At 55.3% G+C, this 17,949-nt stretch overlaps 1 protein-coding gene across 7 annotated transcripts in view; it reads left to right on the top strand.

Annotated features, from left to right (window-relative positions):
• The window catches only part of PASK (PAS domain containing serine/threonine kinase), a 30,466-nt gene that overhangs the window by 7,008 nt on the left and 5,509 nt on the right, over positions 1–17,949 (top strand). For all 7 annotated transcript variants that reach the window (XR_012490683.2, XM_019711692.3, XM_074316436.2 and 4 more), the window contains exons 3-15: positions 1,450–1,682; positions 2,279–2,449; positions 3,061–3,201; positions 3,684–3,818; positions 4,034–4,294; positions 5,966–6,140; positions 8,063–8,216; positions 9,269–10,623; positions 11,609–11,787; positions 12,151–12,318; positions 15,335–15,460; positions 15,569–15,703; positions 17,545–17,744. Coding sequence is in view for 6 of the 7 variants with exons in the window: in XM_019711692.3 (XP_019567251.3) it covers positions 1,450–1,682; positions 2,279–2,449; positions 3,061–3,201; positions 3,684–3,818; positions 4,034–4,294; positions 5,966–6,140; positions 8,063–8,216; positions 9,269–10,623; positions 11,609–11,787; positions 12,151–12,318; positions 15,335–15,460; positions 15,569–15,703; positions 17,545–17,744 (3,433 nt within the window). In the remaining variant the exon portion in view is untranslated. The remainder of the gene's footprint in view (positions 1–1,449; positions 1,683–2,278; positions 2,450–3,060; positions 3,202–3,683; positions 3,819–4,033; positions 4,295–5,965; positions 6,141–8,062; positions 8,217–9,268; positions 10,624–11,608; positions 11,788–12,150; positions 12,319–15,334; positions 15,461–15,568; positions 15,704–17,544; positions 17,745–17,949) is intronic.

Below are 17,949 nucleotides of genomic sequence, written 5' to 3'. Positions count from 1 at the left end.
GGTATTTGTTAACTGCACTGCAGGCTCGTGTGTCCCCCCAGACACGAACAGACGAGAGGAGGTGGAGGGCAGCCGACTTACAACGTGGGCGGTGCTGCCCCAGGGAGGCCAGGAATGGGGGGTACCCGCTGCCCACTGTCCACTGACTGTTCTAAGTCAGCCGGTGCCCACAGAGTCCAGACACCCCTGGGCCCAGACACAGTGAGGAAGAAAGTATTGTCCTGCCTTTGAGGGGCTCGTTGTCAGAGGTGCTTGAGGAGACAGCAGGGTACACACTTGAAGTTGGGTGGGCCTGGAATAGGAAGCCTGTCCACCCAGTAGAGGGGTGCCTGGAGCCAGGGGACGGGGCTGCAGGGGAGACAGGGGTTCTGGTCTCCAGGACAGGAGCAGTTTGACAGCAGAGGGCCTGGCGCCGAGCTTGCCTGCAGGGGGTGTGAGGGGCTGGTGTGAGGGCCAGAGACGCTGCAGGGTCGTGAGGCAGGCAGGCAGCCCCTCAGGAGCGTGGGCTTCAGCCAGGCACCAAGCTGGCCCAGGGACGGGTCATTGTCGGCAGCGGAGGCCGAGCTGGGGTCGCAGTGCCCGTTTCTTGGGACCGGCTGCCTGCGGAGAGGAGCACTGGGCCAGCAGCCATGTCATTTCTGGTCCGGGTGAGGCCCCGAACTAAGGAAATCAGGGACTCCTCACCGAAGGACCCACAGGGGACAGGAGGGTGACTCAGGTTTGTTTGGTTTCTGAGCTGCTAGAAGGATGGAGCTGACATTACTGAGCTGGGGAAGAGGGGATCAGGCAGCTGGGCCTGGGGAGGGGTGAGGAGCTGGCAGCACACTGCCAGGTAGGGTGTATTAAAGCCCCCCGCACCATAGGTGTGTGCAGCAGAGGGAGGCTGAGCCGGTCCCCAGTGGCGAGAGGTTGGAAGGTGGAGGGACAGGGTGCCCTGCTGGGCGCAGCCAGGTGGTGAGGAGGTGGGAGCGGCCCAGGGCACCTGCAGGGGTGTCGGAGAGGCCTGGAATCTGTGGGGCTGGAGAGTGGCCGGGAGCAGGTCTTCTGGAGGTGAGGGGTGGCCATGGCGGCATGAAGGGGGGAGTGGAGGAGGCAGGCAGCACAGGAACAGGTGACAGGACAGTAGCTGGGCTCTGGGTCTTTGAATGGTGGGCACAGGAGAGCGCCCCGTGGCTGGGTGGGCAGTAGGGGACCTCACAGTGTCATTTACACAGCAGTTTGAGCTCTGAGGGGACATGGCTGTTCGTGGCTGTGGAGCCGCTGGTGGAGGTGGAGGTGGGCCCGGGGACTTGTGGGGCACACAGTTAGAGCAGGAAGCACCTGTGCAGGTGCATTGAACCATTGGGTCCTTTTGCAGGAGTTGGGCGAGGGCCGTGTGCTTCGTGTATTTGAGAAGCCAGCTCCTGGCGGCGCCGCCAGGTCTGCAGCTTGCTTTCCTTTTCTTCCCAGAAGACAGATGGAGCTCCTACTGCCTGTCGTCATTGGCTGCCCAGAATATTTGCACAGGCACACTGCACTGTCTGGCTGCGGCCGAGCAGCTGGACCTGGCCGCGTCCCTGGGCAGCACGTCCTGCTGCTCCCTGCTGCGTGGCCTATCCCCAGGCTGCAACACACCCCTGCTGCCCGCCCCCGCGGGCAACCCGAACAAGGCCATCTTCACTGTGGACGCCAAGACCTCAGAGGTAATGCTTCACTTTGTGCCACAGCCGTGGCTTTGGGGTCTGTGCCTTCAAACTGTGACCTTGAACCAAGGAATCTGCATTTGAAGTGAAAACCATCTGTTTTTGCCTGTGTAGTAACAAAAGAGATAGGAATTTGGAGACCTAAATGTCAAAGCAGACAATCCTGTTGTGGAGATAGAGATTCAACGGGGGGGATGAAGCCTGTTATTTACTCATGCTTGCTACAGTGTTGTTACAACTCAAACAAGAATGGATTTTGATATTTGAATGAAATGCGCTAGCATAATGCACGTTTATAAACACAGAACTGAACTGTTAGATGGGCAGGAAGTGTGGTGTAAAGCCCGTGTCTGCCTCACGGTCTTCATGACATGCTGCACCCACCATGGCAGGTGAAGGGTGTGCGGTCTGACGCACTCACTGGTGGGTGTTCTGATTTCCACGGGTGGCACTGTTGGGAGCCTCCCCACTGCGGAGAGTTGGGGAGAGGTGGGGCCTCTGGGCCTTGCCCACCGGTGCCTGTGCCACCTTTTCGTCATTTCTGGGAGGCAGAGATGGTGCTGGTGACGCAGGTGCCTTCCCTCTGTGACCCTCAGATCCTGGTTGCCAATGACAACGCATGCCAGCTCCTGGGGTACAGTAGCCGCGACCTGATCGGCCAGAAGCTCACGCGGTTCTTCCTGAAGCCAGACTCCGATGTGGTAGAAGCCCTGAGTGAGGAGCACGTGGAAGCCAATGGCCACGCCGCCGTCGTGTTCGGCACGGTGGTGAGTGTGGGCCTGACCACGGGGCCAGTCAGTGTGGGCGCCGTCCCCCCTCCCCGTCGTCTTGGGGAGCGGCTGTGGCATCCCGGGAGCAGAAGCAGTGTTGCCGCCGGCCTGGCACTACTGAGAGGAGAAGCTCGACTAGTGTTTGCAGACCTGCAGGGCGCCCCACAGATTCCTGAGAGAGAAGCATGATTCTACTGCTTCACGTTGGGTCGGCGGGCTGGCGAGGCTGGAAGGCCTTCCCAGAGCTTTGATCCTCCCGCCGTGCATGTGTCTAGCCTGGACGCTGACAGGTTGAAGGGCATGTTAGATGCTGAGCCCTGAGCTTCAGGAAGGAGTTAAATTACCCGAAAAATTACCCGTCCAAGGGACTGACTACTGAGAAGTGAGATGTTAGCATGTACTGTGTATGCTGCATTAAGAAACCACTGGTTAAAATGTGCCCTTCTGCGAGAATGTTCACTCAGAGGCTGTAAGGTTCAGTGTCTGCATTCTGGAGTCTTTCCGGAATGTGAGGCAGGTGGGCAGAGCTTGCAAACGTCCACGAGCCTGGAGTCAGCCCTGGCGGCCAGGCGCTGCGGGACACAGGGCGAGCCTGTTCGTGTCCGCAGGTGGATGTCCTGAGCCGCAGTGGGGACAAGACCCCAGTGTCTGTGTGGATGAAGGGCGTGAAGCAGGAGCACGGCCGGTGCTGCGTGGTTGTGCTGGAGCCCGTGGACAGGGTCTCGGCCTGGGTGGCCTTCCAGAGCGATGTGAGTTTGTGTTCCGGTCTCAGCTGCTTGCAGCCTGGCCACGCATCCCCTTCCCTGCCGTGGGCCTTGGGGCAGAAAGTGGGTGTGAGGGTTCTGGAGGGTCAGTCCCCGTCTGCTGAGCCCGTTAGTATTCGTGTGCTGGGGCCAGGAACCCAATGTCCATGCCTCAGTTTCCTCAACTGTAAAATTATAGAATTGTTTTAATTCAGTAAAATTACATATATAAAAGCCTCAGGCTGGTGGCTGGCATGCAGACACTTCTCAGGTGTGAGCTGTGACTGGGTGGCTGTACTTCTCACCAGTGAGTGTCTGGTGTGTGCTGGGCTGCTGTGGGATGACTCTGGAAGCCAGTGGTTTAGGTCCATCCGGCAGGAGGAGAAAGACGATGTGCCACAAGCTCCTCTGTGCCTCTTGAATTTCCGCTGTGTGAGTAGCATGAGTGGTCTTGCTCTGATGCTTACTAACACTGCTTTTCCTCCAAGGGAACCATAACGTCATGTGACAGTCTCTTTGCTCACCTGCACGGCTACGCATCTGGGGAGGAAGTGGTCGGGCAGCGTATCACAGACCTGATCCCTTCTGTGCAGCTCCCTCCACCTGGCGAGCACCTTCCACAGGTAGTGCTGAGTGCCTGCCCCGCGTGGCTGGATTCGGGTGCCCTGCTCGGGCCTCTGCTTTCCCTGGGAAGACTGAGGAAGGAAGGAAGAGCAGTGTGGGGTTGGGTGGCCTGGGGGCCGCACCGATGACGCACGTGGCACCGATTTCAGTCTAAAGCAGCAGAGGCTCAAATCCTGAGCTGCTGCTGTCAGCCCCGTGCCTGTCTGTCTTTCAGAATCTCAAGCTTCAGAGGTCTGTCGGAAGAGCCAAGGATGGGGCCACCTTCCCGCTGAGCTTGAAGCTCAAATGTGGACCCCGCAGTGAGGAGGCGGAAGGCGGCCAGGTGGCCCCCGCGCAGGGCTACGCGGCGTCCGTCTGGGCGTTCTCCACCATCAGCGGTCTCATCACCCTCCTGCCAGACGGGACCATCTATGGCATCAACCACAGCTTCGCGCTGATGCTGTTCGGTTATGGGAAGTCTGAGCTTCTGGGCAAGGTGGGGCTTCTCTGGGGGTCCGGCTGCGTCCCCCTGTGGGGAGCTGGTCTGAGTCTCACACCAAGGGCGTGTGCTTGTCCCAGGCACTGTGCTTCTGTGTCTTCCAGGCCAGCGTGCCGGCTTCCTGGGTGCACAGGGGCCCGGGGGGGAGTTCCCTGCTCATAGCCCCGCATTGAGCACTCGACCCCCTGGACCATCTCCAGAGCCATCCCAGGAGAGGGGCAGGCTCTTGCCTCCAAGCCCCATCCTGAGTCTGGCCTGAGTTACTGGACGAGGGTGTATGTCACAGCTGTGGCCATTCGTTCTGTACCCCCAGGTGGGGTCTTGTCTGCACATCCCCTGACAGTGCTGGAGGCCGCTGGGGGGCCTGTCACGCCGTCAGGATTGGAGGAAGGTGTTCCTATCCCCCTGTTCCCTAGACTGAGCTTTCTCGCAGCCCCTTGACTGTGAGGAGGTGGAGGTCTTCGTACACCAGGGGTCAGGCCACCATGCGTGGTGACTGCGCCTTTCTCCTTATCCGAGACCGCCGAGCGGCCCTGTGTCAGTTTCTGCAAACAAACCACCACGCACTTAGTGCGCACTGAGTGACAGTTGTGTGCCTTGGTCCCAAATAGCCATTTGGACTGAACTTCAGTGGGATAGCTCGTTCTGTTCGGTGTGGCTCAGCTGGCCCGCTGGCACCACACCTGGGTGAGCGTCTCGGGCAGCCTCGGAATGCCCCTCCGCAGTGGGCGGCAGTGCCCTGGGCTCCCTGGGAGGGGCCTGAGCCCCCCACTTGGTGGCCGGCGGACCTGGCGTTTGCCCGAAGCCTTTGGTGAAGCACCTTGTACACCATGGGCTGCTGCAAAGGGGGGAAGTCCGTCCCCTCTTGTCACTCAGGCTGGGGCAGACCCCAGGCCCAGTGACAGCCAGTCAGAACTTTGTGACCTCATTTGAGCTTCCAAAAACACGTCCCTCTCTATTCTGTGTTAGAAATACAAAGATGCAAGGAAGCTAAAGTTTAGTTAAGGCAAACTTAGTTCCGCTGAAGTTAACAGATGCCGTTAGTGGATTTTGGACAAGGGATTCCCGCAAGAACACTCAAGAAGGCAGGTCTCTGCAAGGAGTGTGTGTGTGACGCAGCCTCCCTCTGGAGCTGGAGTGTTTTCTGCACTCAGCACAGCCAAGGGCCACCTGGGGGTGGAAACACGCAGTTCAGGGAAAGCGTCTGCCCTTGTAGCTCCTGGCCCTGCAACCGTTACGCTGAGGCCACGGCCAGCGAATGGGGGCCCCTGCTGGACCTCGGGTCAACTGCCTGCCCGAGGTCCTTTTGTCCTTTAATACCAGGGCGTGTAGCACTCCGGGTACCAAATGAGAAGGTTGTAAACGGGTTCCCAGGCCTGAGGAGGACATGGAGCAAAGGCCAGATGCCCATCTGCTTGGAGGACGTGTAGATGTCGGAATAAGTAGCGTCAGAGTGTGTTCGTTTTATCCTTTCACAAGAAAAGGGAAAAGTCACGAATTCCATGCTGACCATCAGGTGCTTCGGGCCTGTCAAAGGAGTTTGAGGCCAGTCCCTGCCCCGGGAGGGGTGGCACGCCCAGAGCCTGGCCACTTGTCATTGCCCCCCAGGATGACGGTGGTCCGGGGGCTGCGTTCCCCGGGCTCTGAGTGCCGCTGCTTGTTTTCCAGCATATCACCTTCCTGATCCCTGGTTTCTACCGCTACATGGATGTCGCGTATGACAGCTCCAGCCCTGTTCCACCGCAAGGCCTGCTCGATTGCCTGCACAAGGGCATCCGGACTGGGCCTGGGGAGACGACAGAGGACCCCAGGCAGAGCTGGAAGCCAGCGGGCGAGGCTGAGGGTGAGTCCCGGCCTTCACCCAGGGCGCCTGCCACCCCCCCCCCCCGCCCATGCCTCCAGCGGGGTCCGGAGGGAGCTGGGGCGTGGGTGTGGTGTTCCAGGGGCTGGGACATGAATGTGTCCCACTGAGGTGCTAGCAGAGAGAGGGGGACTGGAGATGCCCCAGGGTACGTCCCCGCGGTCCTTGGTCTAGGACGCAGGTGGCTAACTGGCAGTCTTGTAAGTCTACGTGGCTCTGCCTGGTCGAAGGCCAAACTGATGTAGCACCTCAGGGTAACTGCGGTCTGGGCAGCAGCATTGCTTTCTTGTGTTGGTTACCCTTGTACTTGTGACATTTACGATTATTCCCACACACGTGCTGAGGCCCCAGGACGTGAACCTCTTAGGCACCGGGCTGGGTGACGCACTCGCGCCTTGAAGGGACCCTGCTCTGGCTCTGGGCTCCTGAGAAGGAGCAGGGCCACCTCACAGCCTCCTTGGTGCCCACCGTTCTGGTGACTCTGGTGCTCCCAGCTGCGCCTGGGCTCCATACGCTGGCGTCCCTGGTGTCTCTCCTGTGGGAGGGGACAGAGTCTGTGAGACAAGGAGACAGCCCGAGCAGCCACATCAGGGCATGGGACGAGGTGACACTCTTGCGACACTCTGGGCACCTGGCCAGCTAAGGGTTGTTTGTGTGCTGTGAGCTGAGGACAAGTGCGGGAAGAGACTTGGTGTGTGAGTCAGCACACCGTGGATTTAATACAGCCACTGAGGGGACGATGTCACTACGACCTGATTGGTATTCAGTGTTCTGGGCACCGTGTGAAATTTCGTCAGCACGCGGCCCCATGTCTGTGGCCGGGAGACGCAGCTCCACCCCACAATGTCCCTTTGGGGCCATTAGAAGTTGGATTGAGGCGTTTTGCTTTCAAAGGTGCTTTGTTAGGTTGCTGACTCTTCAGATGACGTTTCTAATATGGGGTTTTCTTCATCATGTTTGGCTTTTTCCATCTGTGAAGACGGTCCTTCCTCAAGTGTTTTTCCCCCACTGTTTTTCCCTCTCTTTTTCCAGAATTCCAGAACATCTGTGTGTAGTCGATATTCTTTGTAGAAAATTGCGGGGGGAAGGAATCACAAAAGTTCTGTCCTTCATTGTGTGCTCAGGGCACATCCTGCGAAGTGGCGTTTCTGGGTGTGTGGGCATGCATGCTTTTGCTAGCCGTTGCCAAATGCACTGGAGGGATGGTGCCAGCCTGCCCTCTTCCGTCAGCCAGGGGCTACGATTCTTTCTAGAGCCTCCTTCATCGGACTGCTGGCTAATAAGAGCCATCTCACCTCTCTGACCCGCCTAACCTGCTGTGTGCTAGGCCAGCCCCGTGGAGCTGGTGGGAAGCAGGTGACACACAGCATAGATGTGAAGTGTAGGAGGGAGCAGCGCTCAGGGGGATGTCCGACCTCGGCCCAGGGCCTAGGAAGAGCCACCTGGGAAGGCAGCTTTTAGCAGAGCCCCGCAGGTGGCAGGGGTGTCATTCCGAGGAGAGGGAGCAGCTGCAGGCCAGTGCCAGGCTGGAGAGGCCCGGGGGAGGTGCAGGGAGCAACAGTCAGGCCGCAGGGCCGTGGGGGTCATCTTGGGGACTGTGGCTTCCCCCCGCAGTCAGTGGAGCCCTTGGAGGGCTGTGGGCAGATGAGGGCCCTGCTCCAACTCTGATATTAGTGGCTTCATGCTGCTGGATGCGCAGCTCAGGACAGACGGTGCTGGCCTGGGCTGGGGCCTGCTGCATGGTGGGAGGTGGCCGGATCCGGGACACGCTGCGAACATGGCTGATGGACTTTAGTGCGTGAGGTCGGCTCCTGCCCCGTGCGCCTGAGTCTCAGGAAAATGAGGTCTGTCTGGGCAGGGGGCGCCTGAAGATGAAAAATACTTTGTTTTGCTGTTCCTGCTAGATCCAGGGGTTAATGACGTGCTTGCTGGTGACCACATACTGCCACAAGATGCGACTCGAAAGCTAGTGGGAAGCCAAGAAGCCGTCACTCGGTTCCGGGCTCAAGCGGACACTGGAGGCCATCTCCCTTCTCTTCCGTCTCCACCCACTCTGGAGTAAGTCCTCTGTGGAACGTGCGGGTGTACTGAAGGTCAGGGACCTCCCGTGTTACCTGGTGTCCCAGTGGCCTCTGGGACAGCCCCCATTTCACCTGTAAGGAAATGTTTAGGCAGGTTCCAGGAAACTGATATAAGCATAACTTTCTCATTTTTAAAATCACTTGAATCTGTTCTCTTTATGCATGTTTAAATAACAAAGTATTCTAGTTAGACTGAAGGAAGTTCGTATTAGAACATTTGGAAAGTTTAGAAAAGTAGAAACAAGAAAATCGTGCATTTGGTGTGTTTTCAACCAGTTTTGTCTCCTAAAGACCTCCGATGCATGACGCATAGCCTGCGGTGCATGTGCCTTGGCCCCAGGCCCCAGCACCCCCCAGCACCCCTCACTGCCCTGGCTGGCTCCAGGATGCAAGGCCAAGGGACTGCCCATGAACTTGAACTATGCATTTCCTTATGTCTGGTTTCTTATACTCGTTGTGTCTGGAAATTTATCCACCTGGTCGTATTTTCCAGTCTTTCTTAAGTTATTTTTAAAATATGTAATATGTGAATGTGTGTACTTTTTTAAAGTACAGAAGAAAATGGTAAAAAGGAAAAATCCTTGTGACTATCTCCCAACCTCCCCTGAGGGAACTACTGCGAGCAGTTGTATTTTTCTAGGCCATTACCCTGTGTACTTAAGTATAAAAATATACGTGTGTATACTCATGTGCAACTGCTCTTGTTCCTTTAACACAAATAGGGTCACACTGCACGTTGTCACCTGTGTACACGCATGTCTGCACACACGTATACACTATTAGGGTCACACTATACGTTGTCCTCTGTACGTGTGTGTACACAAATATCACACTGTGCCTGTTGTCCTCTGTGTGTACGTGCTTTATTTTTTAACTCTGTTACAAAATTTACATTTTTTTTTTTCTGTTATAAATGCATGTTGTCAAATGCTTTGTACTTGGCTGTAACAGAGGAGAACTCCCTGTGATCTTTCTTTTTGATTCTTCTGTGACTCCTAAGTAACTATGTCACTGTGTTTTAATCCCCAGGGTGGACAGTGTTCCAGAAGGAAGCCCGCCTGCCCAGGAACAGTCATGGTCCAAGGACCAGCAGAATGTCCCAGAAGGAAGCCTGTCATCCCATAGCCAGTGGCCATTGTCTGAGAACCAGCAGAATGTCCCAGGAAAAAGCCCGCCAGCCCATAGCCAGCGGTCGTTGCCTGAGGACCCGCGGAACACTGTCTTGGAAAAGGAGGAGCCTACAGCAACAGAGAGCCTTGGAGAGGACCTTTTGGGAGGAAGCAGGCCCGACTCCGTGGCTACGGGGCCTCTTGTTCCCTGTGGAGGCCCTGGGGCTCTGATCCCATGTGATCCCACGAGCAGGAGTCTGGAAACGTGTGGGCTGCCCCAGGAAGCACAGCTGGCATGCACGGGTTTGAGCAGGGTCAGCGTTTCGAACCATCGGGGTGACACCATGGGGCAGCCAGCTGGGGACAGCCTCCTGATGCTACAGCCTGAGTCTGGGGGTGAGCAGAGTGTGCCCCAGGGGAGCCTGGCTTTGGCCCTCATCCCCTCTGGGGTGCGACTCTCGTCCACGCCTACTGTGGGGGAGCCGCGGCTGGTAGCACAGAGTGACAGGGAGGAGCTGCAGACATGCTTAATTAAGGAGCAGCTGTCCAAATTGAGCTTTGGGGGACCATTGGGTGTGTCCTACGTCGGGCCGGTCCCAGCCGAGTGCCCCCCGTTCTCCGCCCCTGTGTCACTGTGTGACCTGGGAGGCAGACAGCTCTATAGAGGCCACTCGGGCAGCTCCTCAGCCTGTTACGCCCTCGCCACAGACCTGCCCAGCGTCCTGGACACAGTGCAGGCCCGCGAGGCCGGTGGGAATTCGTTCTCCTGGAACCTCAAGGAACTCTATTTCAGTGAACGGACAGACCGAACTTCTTCGAATTGTTCCTGCGCTTCGTCTGAGCTCGTGGGGACAGCCTCTCCCCCGCTACAGGGCTCCGATACCGACGTGAGCTCTGTGCACAGGCGGAGGTCAGAGGTTCTGGACGACCGAGAGCTGTTACTGCTGACAGGCGCCTATTGCAGTCTTGGCACAGGCTGGCGGTTCTGTGAGAGCCGTCTGGGCCTCGATGGGACCCAGCTGTCCGACATCTGTTTGCCGTCCTCGGACTGTGACAGCGTGAGTGGCAGGGAGAGTCCAGGCTGCATCGTTCCCACGTTGGGAGCTGGCCCTGTGGACACGTGCGCGTTAGAGGAGCCCAGGCACAGCGTCCAGGTCACCTCCACGCCTGTGAGAAAGGAGAGCTCGGTGTCACCTGGGGCCACCAGCCTGCAGTGTGAGATCCAGGAGGGCACCTATGCGGGGAGCTGCTACCACCGGGACGGCTCGCTGCTGAGTATGTCCTGGCGGGGTCTAGAGCACAGCGTGGCGGGGAGTGGGCCCTCCTTGGCCCGGGTCTCATGGGACTTCACCCCCTGAGTAGTTTCGGCAGGAATGAAGTATTAAAGACCCTGCAATTATAGCTGACCTCTTAAAAATTAGGATTACAAGTGTGCGTGCCCGGGAAGGGTGGAGCGCCCGTCCCATGGCGCAGTGTTGGGGTCACACTGAGGGGCAGGGGAAGTGTTCGTGGCAGGTCTTCACGAGCTTTCGGAGTTCAGGCTGCTCTGCTCTAAAAACCTTTGCTTTGCGAGGGCCTGGTCAAGCTACTTCACTTGCCCCTTTGAGGTCGAGTGTATTTGTTTCCCTTTTCTTTTTATTTTCCTAATTTCTTAACAGGTCATGTTATTTTGGCCAGTTGTTTCTTTATTGCTGATTTTGTAGTGTTGATTAGAAAGGCTTTTTTCAGAAATACTTATGAAAAGTAGTAATGCGTGTCATTTGTAGAAGTATTAGAAAATATAAACAAAAAGAAGACAGTAAATTCACCTGTAACCCCCCCATAAAAAAGATAGCTGGCTTGTTTGGGTGTATACCCAGGAGGCTGTGGAAAGCACGCCCATGTGTGCGTCACGCGTGTGGTTTAATGTGGGTCTGAAAACCACAGCGGGCGCATACGTGTATGTTTCCATTGGAGCCGTTCACGTTCCTTCACCCAGAGGCAGAGGCCCCCCTGTGTCGGGCATGTGGAAGGCGGCTTTCCAGGCATTTGTGAGTTGGCAGGTGTCTCTTCAGTGTTTCCCGTGGCCTCCGGCTGCCCGGTGGACACGCTGAGCTGCTGACCCCACGCCAGGTGGAGGTCCGCCATGCTCAGCCTTTCCCTGCCTACCCGCCACGCTGCCCCTTCTCCAAGCCTCGGTGCCCTCTGCTCTGTGTGGTCTCTGCTGTCTGGGGCCACGTGCTTTTTCATCCTGGGGCTGTGCTTCTGCCTTCCCCTCCAGGTGTGCACTTTGAGGTGAAGCGGGTGGAGCTCCAAGGCCCCGCGCCCCTCTTCTGCTGCTGGCTGGTGAGAGACCTGCACGGCGCCCAAGCTCCAGCCCCGCGGACCCGCCTGCTCCTGTCCAGCCGGCCCAGCGCCAGCCACTCCGTGTGCGAACTCCCTGGACCCAGCGTGGGGGAAGTAGGCACCTGCAACGTGCTGGGCCTTTCTGTGTGGGGCGTTCTCCCAGCAGCACCTCTCTGTCTCCTGGGGGCGGGAAGAGGGTCTGCTTGTGGCTTTGGATCATTGTCTCTTCATGCCCTGTGTACGTACTAGCCCCGTGCGGGGTTTTAAATCTGTGTGTGCCCCACGTGCAGGGTGGGGTGTAAACACGCTTTGATGCGTGTACCTGTTTGGACCGCGTCTCAAGGCCACCTGGGAGGAGAGGCCGCAGGTGCAGGTGCTGCTGTTCCCACAGCCGTGGGGGATGGTGGGTGGACGGGGGGATGCGCGCCGCCTGCCGTTGGTGGCGTGTGGTCCCTGAGACTTTCCTCGTGTTCGTAGGCACTCAGAAGCCAACCATGGTTTGAGGAGTCCCCCAAAGCCGGGGAGCTGGACGGGCTGGCGGCCTGCGAGGGTGCGTACTCGCACAAGTACCGCACGCTGAGCCTGCTGGGCAGCGGGGCCTTCGGCTTCGTGTGGACCGCGGAGGACAGGGAAGACAACAAGGAGGTGCTCGGGCTCGGAGGGAAGTGGGCCCCCCGTCCCCCCCCACACTGCATTGTCTAGTCGCTTCTTCTGGAATTGACCACAGCTGCGTGTCTGGACCCACAGGTCACACGTCAGCCTCCCTGCTTTCCTGATGTCCCCGTGGGTCCTTTCTGATTTTCCAGATGACCGCTCATCTCTCTGCCGGTCATGACGCTTGTCTCTCCTTTTCTGTTTGTGTCTCCTCGCCCTTGCTTTGCCTTCCCTGCTGCCACCTGGCAGTTCCTGCGGAGCCCGGAAAGTGACAGGTGTGCCACCGGTCTCCTGCTGTTCCCTCGCTGTCCCTTTATTTTTGAAGGATACCTTTCATTTGAGGATATTTCATTTTATTTTCAGCTCACTGAATGCTTTTTTGAAAGAATGAGTGTTGTTCTATCAAATGTCTTTCCAGCATCTTTGAGATGGTCACACCCATGTTTCTTTTCCTGACACACAAGGTGTCACCAGTCAGCTCGCACTCCTGGACTCAGGCCTCCAGTCTGCTCTCAAATGCTTTTAATGCGTTGCTGAATTGGTTTGCCAGTATTTTTATTTGGGATTTTTTTCCCATTTGTACTCATCCAGAAGTTTCTTATTTTTATGTCAAAGTTAGGTGAGACTGGCGGCGGCGGCATGCCCATGGGTGTGGTCTTGCATCTGAGGTGTTTTCTGTGGCGCATGGCGGTCCCTTGGCTGTCCAAATGTCTGAAATCTTAGGTTCGCTGTCTTTTCTTTGCCAGACTTGCCATAGAATTGTCTATTTTATTCATCAAGTATTCGTTTTGTTTTCTTTTAATTTCCTTTCTCGTACTTTCTATGAGTTAATGTTGCTATTTTTGTAGCTTATTGGATTGAGTAATTTTTAAGGTCTTCCTTATAATAAAAGCATTTATACTTTGGCCACGTGACCTGTATTGCTCTTGCTGTCATGTGCTCCCACTCTCGCTGTTGTCATTAATTTGTCTGAGTCAGATCTTCTCATTTTGGTTTGGATCAGAATCCGATAGGCCCTAGGGGTTTCTTTACACCTTTGTACCTAAAGGAAGAAGAAAGAAGCCCCAAAGTTCTTCTTTTGGATTAAAAAGGAACATATGAGTATTTTTGCCTTTCAGAAAACAGATGTCAGTTTACATGTTATTAGGCCAACAAATTATTAAGTAAAGCAGCCAATCAGAAAACAGACTTTTAAGGGTTAAGCTACAGTTCACAGTTGTGGTGTCTTACTTACTCTGTAGCTCAGTTTGGGGAATTTTGCCATCTTAACAGTGTTGACTCGTCAGCCAGGAACGTGGGATGTCTTTCCACTTGTTTAGGCTTCTTTGATTTCTTTCAACAATGTTTTTGTAGTTTGCATTGTCTTTTTGTTGAATCTCTATTATTTTTGTATCCCGTTTCTTCTCTTTCCTGTGTTTATGTTTCATTTATTGGAATATATTTGTCACTAATTTTTCTTGAAAGAATGTACATGATAAGCCTCTTTCCTCTCAGGACTTTTTAGACCTCGTGTCTGTTGTCATCTAGTGTTATTTTGAAGTGACTTTTGCTGCTAGCAGCCTGTTTTCTTTTTCCTTCTAGTTCTTTTTTTTTAAGCTTTGGATTTCAGCAGTTTCACCAGGATGTATTTCTGTGTGTGTGTGCGTGTGTGTGTGTGTGTGTGTGTGCGTGTGTGTGCGTGTGTGTGTGTGTGTTCTTTATTCTTGCTTGAGACTTAGTAAGACTTTGATCTGAGTCTTTAAAGCTTTCTTCATCTTAAGAGACTTCTCTTAATTCTTGTCTGCTTTCCCCTACGCTCCCGTAGGTGTGTGCTGGCGCTCGCAGGGAGCCCCCCTTCCTGTCTGTTTGTGCTGGACGCTGGATGGGCAGCAGACATCTCCCCTTTAACTGTCTGACTCGAGCTCCTGCCGTGTGCCGTGTGCCGCCCCACCTCACTCACCCTTCCCTCACAGAGACAACCTTGTCTTCCTGCTTTCTCTCGAATTTCTCATCTGGCCCGTCCAGTCACGGTGACCCTCCCTTCGAAGGATCTTCAGGATTTGTCCAGTTGTCACCACTCACATGCTGGCACCCAAGCCATCACATTTTTCCTCCTGATTATGGAGAATGAGTGGACATTGCAGAAGCTCCTAGCTATTCTTCCTGCTTCTTCCCCCAGGCTCTGTGCTGCAGCTCCAATGGCCTCACAACCTTCACTCCATCTTGCTTGGCCTCCATGCCTTTCCTGGGCTCCTCTGGGAGTCGCCTTTACTCCCCTTCCGCCATCTTGGCATTTACTCTCCCTGACCCACGAAGCCCCCTCTCCCCAGGAGACCATGAGCTCCCTGAGGGCGGGGCCTTCTGTCACCTTGTTCAGGGTCTCGCTGAAGTGCAGTGCAGGCCTGGCCCTTGGTCCGGCCTGTGGTCACCCTGCCATGTCACTCCTTCAGCCGCGTGCCCAGCACTCACCTGGTTGCACGTATTGTGTTGAGAGACAAGGTTACCAGCCAGCGACCTCCAGTGTTTGTTTCCATTACAAGTACCATCTCTTTTCCGTTACACTTTCTGGTTGACCATCGTTAATTGTACTCGCATCACTTGTATGTTTATCTTGTGTCTGTCACCCTCATTGAGCTCTGACTTGTTCTCAGGACCAGATGACACTTTTTGTTTAGTTTCTAGTTTTCAGGCCTCTTGTCTCATGTTCTTGGCCAGGACATTTAGTCCTCGGTGGAGAAATTGGGGTGATGCAGGGTGTTCTGGGGAGCGCCCACTCCGAGGTTTCCTGGGGCGTCTTTCCAGCAGCAGCCGTGCTGCTCAGCCCCCAGGCTCCCACGCCAGTCCAGCTCCTCATTTACCAACAGCAGCTGCTGTGTCCTGGTGCTGCCAGGGCTTGTCGTCAGCTTTCACAGCCTGGGACTCGGAGGGATACGTGGAGGTTCCGGCTAATGCTGGGAGCCAGCAGGGCACCTGGTCCGATGGGATTGGAGGAAGTTTTCAGCCATTCCTCCCTCTGCCTTCCTTGTAGGTGGTGGTGAAGTTCATTAGGAAGGACAAGGTTTTGGAGGATTGTTGGATCGAGGACCCCACACTTGGAAGAGTCACGTTAGAGATTGCGATTCTGTCCAGGGTAGAGCACGCCAACATCATCAAGGTGAAGTGCTGTTCTCGCCCGTGACGCCCTGCACTGCTCACGGGAAGCGCCTTAAACGTGGTCGGAAGGCGCCTCAGCAGCTCTGGACCCAGCTCTGTCTCTTACCAGGTCTTGGACGTATTTGAGAACCAAGGGTTCTTTCAGCTGGTGATGGAGAAGCATGGCTCCGGCCTGGACCTCTTCTCATTCATCGACTGCCATCCCAGCTTGGATGAGCCGCTGGCGAGTTACATCTTCCGACAGGTGAGCGCAGGCTGGGCGCAGGTACTGGCCGCTGCAGAGACTGGTGTTCACACTCGGTCCCCTCTCTGAGTGTGGATCTAACTGGATCTAGCTTTCAGGTTTGGGTTTTTGGAATAAGAAAGGTATTTTGAGGAGAGAATTCTCTGGTCGAAGTAGAGAAAGTGAAGCTGGAAGGATGGGTGAGGCCAGATGCCATCCTGAAATGACTGGGAGGCGGGTTCATGATCAGAGTTTATTTCTATACATAGAAGATCCCTACCAACCTCAACATTGGCCAGCAAAGCTGTCACTCTGGGCTCTGAGACCTCTGTGTCTGACCTGGCCCTTGTCTACCAGCAGGAGATCATCACCAATCCACGCAGCAGGGGTTGTTCTAGTGCTGACATCGTGAGGCTGTTGGGTTAAATCAGAGCTCCCTGAAGGGGACAAGTCACAGGTTTGCTCTTGGACTGTTTCCTGGAGGCGACTCATTTTCTAATGACAGCTTCCCTAAAGTGACATTTCTTCCTCAAAGCTCTAAACTCCCAGAAGTTACTGGGTATCTGAAATTAAGTTTCTGAGGCACCTACTTGTAAGTTTCAGGTGTCATGGCTTTGCCAGAAGGAGGTCATCTCTCCCTCTTCCTGCTTTGGAAGGTCGCATACTTGTCCGCTTTACTTCATGGCAAAGATTTGTTTCTGAAATCTTCATGGTGAAAAGAGTGTCTGATGTAACAGTTAAAAGCTGCTGCCAAACGTGTTCATTCTGGGGCTGCTGATATAGGAAATGACAGTCTTCAATACTTTACAATTTTTGCAAGAAGTATTTGTACTCTGTTTGTGAATGTGTACATGTCCTAGGTGTTACTATGTGTAAATATGGGTTCACAGTTTTATGGAACTATCGTCATCTGGAAACGTGTGCACGTATGGTGCCAGTCAGCAGTGCGTTGTCTGCCCACTGGCGGGGGCTGGGGCCTGTGAGCAGCTCTCCTAGCAGCTAGGGCACAGGGTCCAGCGGGAAACAAACCACACATTCGTATGAACAGGAAGGTTTCATCAGGTTTCCTAACTACAAAGGAGGGCACGCCTGGACCGGCAGCCGCTCCCCCGCTGCGAGAGCCGGAAGTCGGCGTTTGGAGACCGGGCTCCCAGGCTGCTGCGTGAGCGCCGTGAGCCGAGGCTGCCAGACCAGGCTTTCCCTAGGGCTGCTTCCCAGTTAGCACCCAGCCCACGCCATGAAAGAGCCAGCACATGTCTTTGCAGCTTCTGTTGTGGTCTCTCTGTCCTTATATCTGTGCCATCGTGGCACGTGTTGCGGGGTGAGTGAATGTCTGCTGCGAGGTTTCCGGCAGTGGCACACACAGGACTTAAGAGTGGCTTATTTATCTGGGGGACGGAGAAGTGGGGTAGTGAAAGGGTGCAGTCTCAGCTGTGCTAGGTGAGTAAGCCCTAGAGATCTGCTGTGCTGCCGGTCTGGTTCTTGCAGCGAACGACGCTGGGCTGTAGACTTAAAAATGTTCCGAGAGGGTAGATCTTATGTTGTCTTCATCACAAATAATAATAGTAGTAATAATAATAATAATGTGGTTTTCAAGAGTCACGTATTCATGTTGCCGGTTTGTGGGGAGGCGTGTGCCGGCCGCAGCGAGCGCACCACCTGGCACTGCCTGGCACCACCTTGCTTCCTGTCATTGGGCCGCGTCTGCAGCACCAGAAGCCTTTCCTGTCACAACTTCGCTATGAGTTAGGGAACTCCTTCTTTTCCTTGTCGCTGTTCTTTCTGTTCTTCTTGTCAGCCCTTACTTGAAGTGCATCTTACTTGAATTGCCTTTTAAAAGCCCCCTGTGCCCCTGGTTTCAGCTGGTGTCGGCAGTGGGGTACCTGCGCTCGAAGAGCATCATCCATCGGGACATCAAGGACGAGAACATCGTCATCGCCGAGGACTTCACGGTTAAGCTCATAGACTTCGGCTCCGCTGCCTACCTGGAAAGGGGCAAACTGTTCTACACGTTCTGTGGAACGATCGAGTACTGTGCGCCCGAGGTCCTCATGGGGAATCCGTACGTATCACGCTGCAGTGCAGCCCTTCTCACATCGCCCTGCGGGAGCAACCTCGTCATTGGTACATTTTAGACGGGAAAGTGGTTTCAGTTTTGCCTGTTTGTGATGAGGGTGCCGAGGGATACAGGGCAGTGTTTTGGAAAATGGGCGGGCAGGCAGGCAACGCGAGAGTGGTCAGGGGGAGCTGGGCAATGGGTGTCAGGT

The sequence above is a fragment of the Rhinolophus sinicus genome, chromosome 17, assembly GCF_057876585.1.
Source record: "Rhinolophus sinicus isolate RSI-liver-muscle chromosome 17, RSI-T2T, whole genome shotgun sequence".
Classification (NCBI taxonomy): Eukaryota; Metazoa; Chordata; class Mammalia; order Chiroptera; family Rhinolophidae; genus Rhinolophus; species Rhinolophus sinicus.
This window is presented reverse-complemented; position numbering and strand designations above follow the sequence as displayed.